This window comes from Merops nubicus, unplaced genomic scaffold (assembly GCF_000691845.1).
Source record: "Merops nubicus isolate BGI_N331 unplaced genomic scaffold, ASM69184v1 scaffold5684, whole genome shotgun sequence".
Lineage (NCBI taxonomy): Eukaryota > Metazoa > Chordata > Aves > Coraciiformes > Meropidae > Merops > Merops nubicus.
The window spans coordinates 37802-47169 of NW_008604748.1; the positions used below are offsets into that span (position 1 = coordinate 37802).

Sequence of the window (9368 nt, forward strand, 5' to 3'; positions counted from 1 at the left end):
TTTTACAACGTATCACCCAATTTCAGACTTTAGTGGGAAAATGGACATTGACGCTATTACTGGCTAATGATAGCAAGCTACAAAATCTTATCTGTCGGATAGCTCAGTTAAGTCAAAGAAGAAAATACCATTGCCTTCATATATACCTCCATACAGATACCAGTGAAGCATTACAAGATCAAGACAAAACTTGAACACAAAATTTTTGTACTTTTGAGAGTACAAAACCATGTAGAATGGAATGACGTCCAATTAGAAGCAGGCAACTCTACACAGCTCTCACCTAAGTACCTTCTACAAACCCTTTTCACAGTGTCACAATGGTTGAAGGGACCTCCAGAGCTCACCCAGTCCAACCCCCCTTCTCAAGCAGGCACACCTAGAGCTGGTTGCCCACACAGCTTTGGAGTATCTCCAATGCTAAGACTCCACAAGTTCTCTGGGCAACATGTGCCAGTGCTCAGTCACTCTCACAGTAAATAAATAAAAAAGTGTTTCTGATGTTCAGATGGAATCTTCTGTATTTCAGTTTGTGCTCATTCCTCTTGTCCTGTGGTGGTCTTCCTTTTCTGAAGAAGGCTTTCAAAGCTGCTTTGAGAATTAGCCTTTGAAGCAGCAAGAAGATAGCGCTTTTTTTTTCTTTTTTAAACCATGCAAATTATGTAGCTTATTTCCTCCCTTTATCGAAATACAGAAAAAAATTTCAGGATTAAGCCCCTACTAAAGACAGAAATCCAAACCCAAAAAAGTTTTGAGGCAGCCTCAGTGTGACTCGTTTCTGCACAACGTAATTCACCCTGTTTCTATGATTTTTCTATTCTGATTTTAAAATGGTGAATCTTACCGGATTATGACAAAACCCCACTTAACTTTTTAACATAAAATTTGGATTCCACTACCACCAGACAGTGTCCTCAAACTGACTGATTAATCAAATGGGTAGTCTAGAATATCTTCAAGCCATCAAAGTACACTTACCTATTTAAGCCTGAAAAAGCAGGATTGCTGAAATATGTTAAACCATACTCTAAACCTAGACCGGAAACTTGCCTTATTTTGTAAGAAGTGAAATCAGATCCAAATAAGGACTCAGAACTGTTCTTTACCTGGCAAGAATATGAACATCTTAAAGCAATTACAACACACTCCTTACTGGTCTATAAATCAGACATACAAGATGATCTGGACATATGGAGTAAGATCTGTTCAGATCACTCCTGAGCATCTCCTCCACATCAACAATCTCTGTTACACGAGCATTACTAACACTTCCAGTAGGAAACTGCCTGGTTAGCAATTATGCAAGGACTACAACAGGAACCACCCGTCACAACTGGATGGAGACTGGGTGCCTTGTATAGTGTAATGACTTGCTCTTGGAGCAGTTCCTGATCATTAGTCAACTTCTTCCACGAAAACGTTCATCCTATCTTATGGAAGATCTGTAACAGATACCTTGTTTGACCACAGAGTGTATCTTTCACCACTTGTGTCTTACAGTACTGAGAGCACTGCAAACCAGGCAGTGGTATCAAATTCAGAACAAGCAACTGCAGCATGCTTACCATTGATCCGGTACTGCAGTTTCCTTCCACTTGAAAGAGGCAGGCCTTCTACAACCTAGGAAGAAAAAAATCTCAGTGTTTTCAACAAAGTACTTTCTGGGGACACTAGCAGGAGAGAGAAATCAAGTGCATCCCTGCCATGAAGACATTCAATCAAAGTAATCAGCTGGACAAATACAAATCTGAGTATCATGCATTGCTCTCAGAAGCATTATTTGGATATCAAAAGACAAAGGGCAAGTTTCAAATAATAACATAAAAAAAAAAATTCATAACCATCCTCAAGAAAACAGAACTACTCCAATCATTTGTAAACTGTATAGCAACAAAACAACACAACTGAATGATCTTAAGAGTGTTCTTCCAGAATGCATCAGTATCCCTCAAATCACAAGAAGAGAGAAAAAGAGCATCTGCCTAATATCCATATGGCTAGAAAGGTTTATAGCACCCTGTAAGTGAAGATTACATTCCAGAACACTGCACATCAATAAGAAACCAAGTATCAAACAGTTGTCAGTTTAAGTCAGACACCTGAAATTCTTCTAGAAGTGTACCAAACAAATTTTACCCTTGCTTTGAGCGCCTATATGATGCCTCCCCCCTCTTCTACTCTAAGACTATGAAATGCACAACCATTAAATTCTTAACGGACTGTGATACTTTAAGCTTACAGAAATCTGCAGTAGCCACATTCCAGCTTAATACAAAAAAATAATTCATCTGCTTTCAAATTCACTGCATTAAGAACACACCCTACCTTCACCCTAACAGATTATCCATAAAGACCCAATTGCTGCTGGAGAGCTTACCTTTCCAATTGGCAGTAAATACAATAGAGCTTGAAGGAAAAACCACAGAAGAAAAACACCAAACACCCTAGCCTCCCAAAGACTTTCCAGCGCTGGGAGAGGAGGAGGGAAGTTCATAAGACTTGGGTCATCTTGTTTGCACATCAACAGCAGGTAGAATACAGTAGCAGGCAGGAAAAATATCATCATGAAGGTGCCTGTAAACAGACATCAGGCCATAGTAGAAGGTAAACACAGAGAAATAAAACTCCAAAACAAAACAAACACCTGCTTTTGATCCCAGTAATAAAGCTCAATATTAACTTTAATGACAACCTCTTCTTTGTTACTATCTGCTCCTGAAGCAAGCAGCAGCAGTCCCCCACTTATGTAACAGGAGAGAGACATTCTTCTCACTCCCACAGGGGGTCATGTAACCAAACTGAAGGACCACACCCATTGCATCCTTTTAAAAGTGTCCTAACTAAATTATAAAGAATATTTACTGTTGAGTTCAAAGCACCTAGGTTTTGAAAACAGAAAATTTGGTAGTTACTTCTTAAATTTAATCTGGAACTACTTAAATCTCACTGCGCAAGGGAAGACTCATGATCTTCACTGGATTTCACAGGAGAATCAAGCGTAGTAACAGTTCTTTGACTGCCACCAGTACCACTATAGACTACATGAAGCACTGTCATCTCTCTGGATTCTGCAACCAGGGTCCAAAAATTGAGAAAATAGTTCTTGATATGCCATTATGGTCAATAAATAAAAAACATAAAAGTACTGATTTTCAACTATTAAGGCAATTTACACACATACCAATTCTTCCACCAAACTCTAGCTCCTTTGTTTTTGATGATGGTTTCTCAATTGTTTTTATGGTCTCAAAAATCTTATTCTCTGAATATATCTCTTCCTTTTTCTTTTCTTCTCTTCTTGGACGCAAGCCGTAGTGTTCAAGCACACGCTCTGTTTCCAGGTCTGGTTTCAACTTTTGCTGTTAACGAATAACAAGAATTTACTAAAAAGAAAAAAAAAATTGTAGTGTTTTTACCTTATTTTACTCCAATATTCCACATTGGGAAGGATATTAGTCACTATAAAACACCAATATACAATGTATTCTACTTCTATAGACTACTTGAGTTTGTGCATTTATAAGACTGCTAAATTCAGTTCCACTGTGGTCACTCAGACCATGATTACGTACCAGCAGCAGTTCAGTACATGTCATCCATTCCCACCCCTGTCCTTTCCCTTCTACCATAACTCTGTGCATTAGCTAACAAGTAGGACTAAAGAACTGATCTGGAAAAAAAAGAACCACCACTTTTTATTATGGCCAAACATTCCCACTGTAAAAGCGTAAGAACAAACCCAAGTAACAAATGAGGGTCTGATAGAAAAAAAAAAAAACACACAAAGAAAAATGAATGTTATGCAGCTCTAGTACTCTTCACTTCTAACAACTCCATCTCTCTCTCCCCTGAACTTAGTTATGAACTTGTTTGGCCTCTAAGTTTTACATTGCATTCTATTTCTCCTTGACAACTGTATTGGCATCTTCTAGGTATTTCAGAGAAAGCCAAGTTAGAATAAAATGACATAACACTAAGAGTAAATTCAATGTTCATACCTCCAAGATTACACAGGATGTGTCATTTTTTTCTGTACTCTCAGGTTCACCATTGTACCTTCTGGTATTATTCTCACTGGGTTTCTGGTGAAAATAAAACCCATAGGTTTAGATTTCTGAAAGTAACAGTTGCATTAAGTGTAAGTATATCATTAATAACGAAGAACACTAACTATCCAGGGTTTTTTGCAACTGCAACTGTTCTGGTTTTCTCCACAAGAAAACAAGGTGGTTCAATATTCAACGTACAGACAGTTTCAGCTCACAAACAAGAGAGGAACACTCATTTAAGAAAAGGTTATAGATTTTTTATTATTGACAGTGAAATTAAGAACATAGCTTCCAAGTTATTTTTAACTCATCATTAGGAACTCTCAAGTCAAACATACATGTCTATTAAGAAATTCTATTAGGAAAGTAGAGGAAATTTCAGCATTCAATATATATAATACTGTTCTGCAGGACTGAAAATTTGGTTTTCTATTAAAGAGCTTTCTAAGAAGTAAATTCCTGTACCAAAATTCCTTTACTGAGTCTAGCTTGCACAGTTCTGGGAAGACGGGATTCACCTGTTTTATTTCAACTTAAGCTTTGTTGAAAAGGACCAGGTCATTCCAGTTGTATAACAACCAACAGATCAATCCTACTGCTCACTGAGAAGCCAGGAGAAAAACCTAAATGTATTTTAACCTTTTCATCCAAAGTAAAGTGGTGTGGCTGGCTACAAACTACTTAAAACAAGCATATGGTGCACAGGCTATGCACTGGGTCACACAGCTCAAAGTCTTTCACTGCAAAACAAAAAGCACAGCAATTTCAGTGCCAAAGAACACCTTTAGTAGTAGCAGTTTACTAAACCAAACCTACTTATTCAGTTTAGTTTAGTTGAAAATTAACTAAAACCTATCTATTTTCAATAGATCAACAGAAGGCATTTCCTGTTCAAAGGACTGTCTCTCAGGCAAGTATCGCTTGAAGCCATCTCAGAGGCACAGGAGGCATAAGAAATGCTATTTCTCTCTTAATAAAGGAACATCACTTCTATTATGCTTCACTTACAGAACACCAGAATAATTTTTAGTATTCAACTTAATGTTCAGAAAAAGGTCAAGAACAAACACAATACATTCCAGCTAAAACACAGACCTTTGATAAACTTACAAATCCTCACAGGATAGTTTTTATAATGAAAACAGTTCTGCAATATTATAGAATCATAGAATCATTGAAGTTGGAAAACACCTCTAAGATCATCAAGTCCAACCATCAACCCACTACCATGACCACTAAACCATGTCCCAAAGTGCCATGTCTATGAATCTTTTGAACCCCTCCAGGGATGGTGACTCCACCACCTCCCTGGGCAGCCTGGTCCAATGCCTCACCACTCTTGCAGGAAAGAAATTCTTCCTAATGTCCAATCAAAACCTCCCCAGGTACAACTTAAGCCCATTTCCTCTTGTCCTATGGCTAGTTACTTGAGAGGCCAACCCCCACCTCACTCCAAACTCCTTTCAGGGAGCTGTACAGAGCAACAAGGTCTCCCCTCAGCTTCCTCTTCTCCAGGCTGAACAATCCCAGCTCCCTCAGCCACTCCTCATAAGCCATGTTCCCCAGACCCTTCAGCAGCTTCACTGTCCCTCTCTGGGCCTGCTCCAGCACCTCAATGTCTGTCGTATACTGTGGTGCCCAAAACTGAACCCAGTACTCAAGCTGTGGCCTCAGTAGTGCTGAGTACAGGGGCACAATCACTTCCCTACTCCTGCTGGACACACTATTTTTGATGCAGGCCAGAATGCTGTTGGCCTTCTTGGCCACCTGGGCACACTGTTGACCCATGTTCAGCTGGCTGTCCATCAGCACTCCCAGGTCTTTCTCTGCCAGGCAGCTTTCCAGCCACTCTAACCCAAGCCTGTAATGTAGCCTGATGTTGCTGTGACCAAAGTGCAGGACCTGGCACTTGGCCTTGTTAAACCTCATGCAACTGACCTCATCCCATTGATCCAACCTGTCCAGGTCCCTCTCCAGATCCCCCCGACCCTCAAGCGGATCAACATGCCTGCTTAATTTTGTGTCATCTGCAAACTTACTGAGGATGCATTTGATCTCCTCATCCAGATCACTGATAAAGCTATTATAAAAGACTGGCCCCAAAACTGAGCCCTGGGCCTGCCCTTACCAATCTTCAAGGCTGCAAACATATATTCCACACTTGAATTCTGCAGTAATTCTCCCACAGGAGCCTCATGTGTTCCATCACTATTTTAGTGAACCATGTATGAAAAAAGAACTCATTTTATTTCAAATTCTAACACCTACCTGCTATGTATTGATCAATACATCTTAAAAGTAGGCTAACTTCGTTTGTCCCATTTCACAAGCAGGAGCACATGGCTAACAATAACTTCAGCATTAAAACACTGAAGAATTTGTTTGAACTCTGAGAACTTCACTGTACCACCAAATGTAACTGGAACTTAGCAACATGCATTTATATTTCTAGAATTTCCTTACAACACGACAGGCTAGAAAGCTTGATTTCCAAGGAAAAAAGGCAGTTCCGAGATACACTTCTGCAGCTCATTATGTTATGCAGGGAACATGAACTACAGCTGACTTCTAGAGTAATAAATCCAGTATGCATAAAATAGATCTTTTGCAAGTAGCAAAAATTTGCTTAAAAAAAAATTCAAAAAGCCCCCCCGCAAAGAACAAACAAAAACTAATACCAGTAGAGCTAAGTTGGTTTCCTGAATGATTTTCTTTTTGTCCTCTTTATGTTCTCTGCTTTGGGAAGAAGATCGACGTCTGCCTTTTGCTGGCCGACCAGGAGATCTAGATCGAGATCTGCTAGCACTTTTTCTGGAAGGAGAACTTGAAGAGGACTGGCTCTTCCTGTGCTTGAACGATGATTGTGACTGCATGAAAGAGGGGAAGAAAGTGAAATCTTACCACAGATATTCCAAAGAACAATTTCAGAAACTTGGGTGGGTTTTTTTTGCTATGAGGACTCTAGCATATCATTCTACAGAACTATTTCCTTTACTGCTGTTGTCCAAAGTCTGTTAAGACCTTACGAGCAACTCCAGCATAGTCATTCTGCTGGCAAAATCATCCCATCCCAAGTCTAACTGCTGACAAATCCCATGCAAAGCTGCAGAAATAACGACATGGGTGCAAAGCTATCAATGTGTGCACCAAGTTCTTAAGCATACTACCTTTGCATAAGCAAATGAATTGGCCAATAGCCATCTCTGAGGCCTTAAGAGATGGCTATTATTTCAGTTACTCAGCTTTACTAATATAGTTGGCATATCAAGATACAATGATCTGTTTAAGGCAACACAGCTCAAATCAACATTAAAAAAGCCCACATCACCCAAAACATTAAATTAGATGTGATAACTTAATTTCATACAGTCTTCCCAAAACATTTTCCATTTCATTTCTCTGTGAAGTCTACAATGTTAAATTTCCCCCATAAAATATCCAAAACTTCTAAAGGGCACAAATGCTTTATGACAAAGAAAAGTATTTTCTCAGCTTGTGTTTGTTAACCTGCAGCCATGAAGTAAACAAGTTAGAAAGTCTTAAAGTAGTGAAAACAGTTCCTCAAGGTAGAAACATTTTGTTCCCCCCAGAAAGGTCGGCTACAGGGCATGTAATTTGCCACCAAAAAGTGAAACTACAGTTCACATAAAGACACAAGTAAGCTTTGAACTTAAGCAGGTTTCAGAACAGGCCTCAAAAATCAACTACAGCAAACATTCAAATAGCTTTTTGAATTCCAGAATAATAAATTAACTCATGCACTATTACATTTTAAACTGAAATAAAATCTGTATGCAGAGTTTTGAAGGCCTTTATTAGGAATAGAAACTGAAATAATAAATGTAAAGAGGAAGGGATATGCTTATATACATCATGACTCTTTTTCAAAAGCCCCTAACTGTCACAAATAGAGCAAAGTACCTTATGAAACCTTTGGGGATCTAAGCCAGTACAAGCTATTCACAGGTATTTTAGGTATGTCCTTAAAGGGTATGCTCTATTTATATTTACAGTGATCTTGAATTACAGACTTGCATTTGTTTTCAAATTCTCTTATTTAGAAGGGGGAAAAAAGTCAAATTTGCATTGAGCCCCTGATTACTAGCTTTATAAGCTACCCGAAAACAATTTTTCATGAACAATTATGCTATAGTTCCTGAATGATCAGACTTTTTTCACTAAATGTGTCACTGTTTTTTTCGCACAAATGAAACAAACACACTTCTTTAAAAGTAGAGTCAGCATTCTGAACTTCTACTTGAGACATCACATAGGAAAGAGCTATTATTTAGCACCAATTCCTGAAAATAGCTAATGAAAACTTGCAAAGCAACTATCCAGTTATAAGTCACATTTTTATCTACCTCTCAACATCAATATAATCTTCCATTAGAAATACTGATGACATAAATGTGTACTCACCCTTATATCACTTTCTTTCAATGCAAGTTCAGTCCCATCTTTGTACTTAACAGTATAAAGATGAGATGCATCATCATAACTAGTGACTTGTACTTCATAGTACAGGACGCTTCCCGGCCAGCGGCCCATCACCACCTCACCATCGGCAAACTTCCGGTTTGGCATTTTCCACAAGGAATCCCTAGGAAAGATACAGATCAATACACATGACAGCTAAATATCAGGTTTAATTTTTCCCTACTCTCTTTCCACTCATTTTAGCTGGAACAGGGAAGCTTTAAAGTAAACAATTCTTTACCTTAAACAGACAAAAAGCTCTCTGATAGGAAAAAAAAAAAGCAATGACCTATAGTAGGAAGAGGAAACAGTCTTAAAATAGACCAAAGGTTGAAGTTACGTCTTGAAAAAAAATTTCAAATATATTAACAGTACGTCTAAACCAGTATGAAGCACGACATATAATGTCCACCATCATAGACCATCAAAACTAGAGAAAGCATATATCTGACAAAAATGACACAATGCAGTTGATCTCATCTAGAGGGGAAAAAACTAAATTAGATGGTATTTAAGTGTCCTCTAACCCTCTTTTCTTGTCGTTTCACAAAATTACAGAGGTGAGGACTTTTAAATGTTAAAATAAAACATCCCAAATCTATTCAATACACACAGCTACATTATGTATTTTCTTCAATTTATAAGTTAACCGCTCAGAAGTTAAAAGACACCAGAATTTAGGCTCCTGCTGGGGTTGAGTATTTTCTCTTTTCTGTCTGTCTAGCACAAGGCTAAATGTAACGCCTTTGGCAGGGCCTGTAGGAAAGCAAAGGAGAGAATCAGAGCAATCACATAGTACCCTGAGAAACTACATTCTGTCCCCCTGTCTGCACCACAAGG

General features: G+C 38.6%; 1 protein-coding gene across 1 annotated transcript in view; it reads right to left on the minus strand.

Annotated features, from left to right (window-relative positions):
- LBR (lamin B receptor) overlaps positions 1-8636 on the minus strand; it is a 13347-nt gene extending 4711 nt beyond the window's left edge. The window contains exons 1-6 of the mRNA XM_008939100.1: positions 8472-8636; positions 6728-6916; positions 3999-4082; positions 3182-3359; positions 2378-2574; positions 1566-1620 (exon numbers count right to left, since the gene is read on the minus strand). Coding sequence (XP_008937348.1) covers positions 1566-1620; positions 2378-2574; positions 3182-3359; positions 3999-4082; positions 6728-6916; positions 8472-8636 — 868 coding nt within the window. The remainder of the gene's footprint in view (positions 1-1565; positions 1621-2377; positions 2575-3181; positions 3360-3998; positions 4083-6727; positions 6917-8471) is intronic.
- Between the last annotated feature and the right edge of the window lie 732 nt (positions 8637-9368).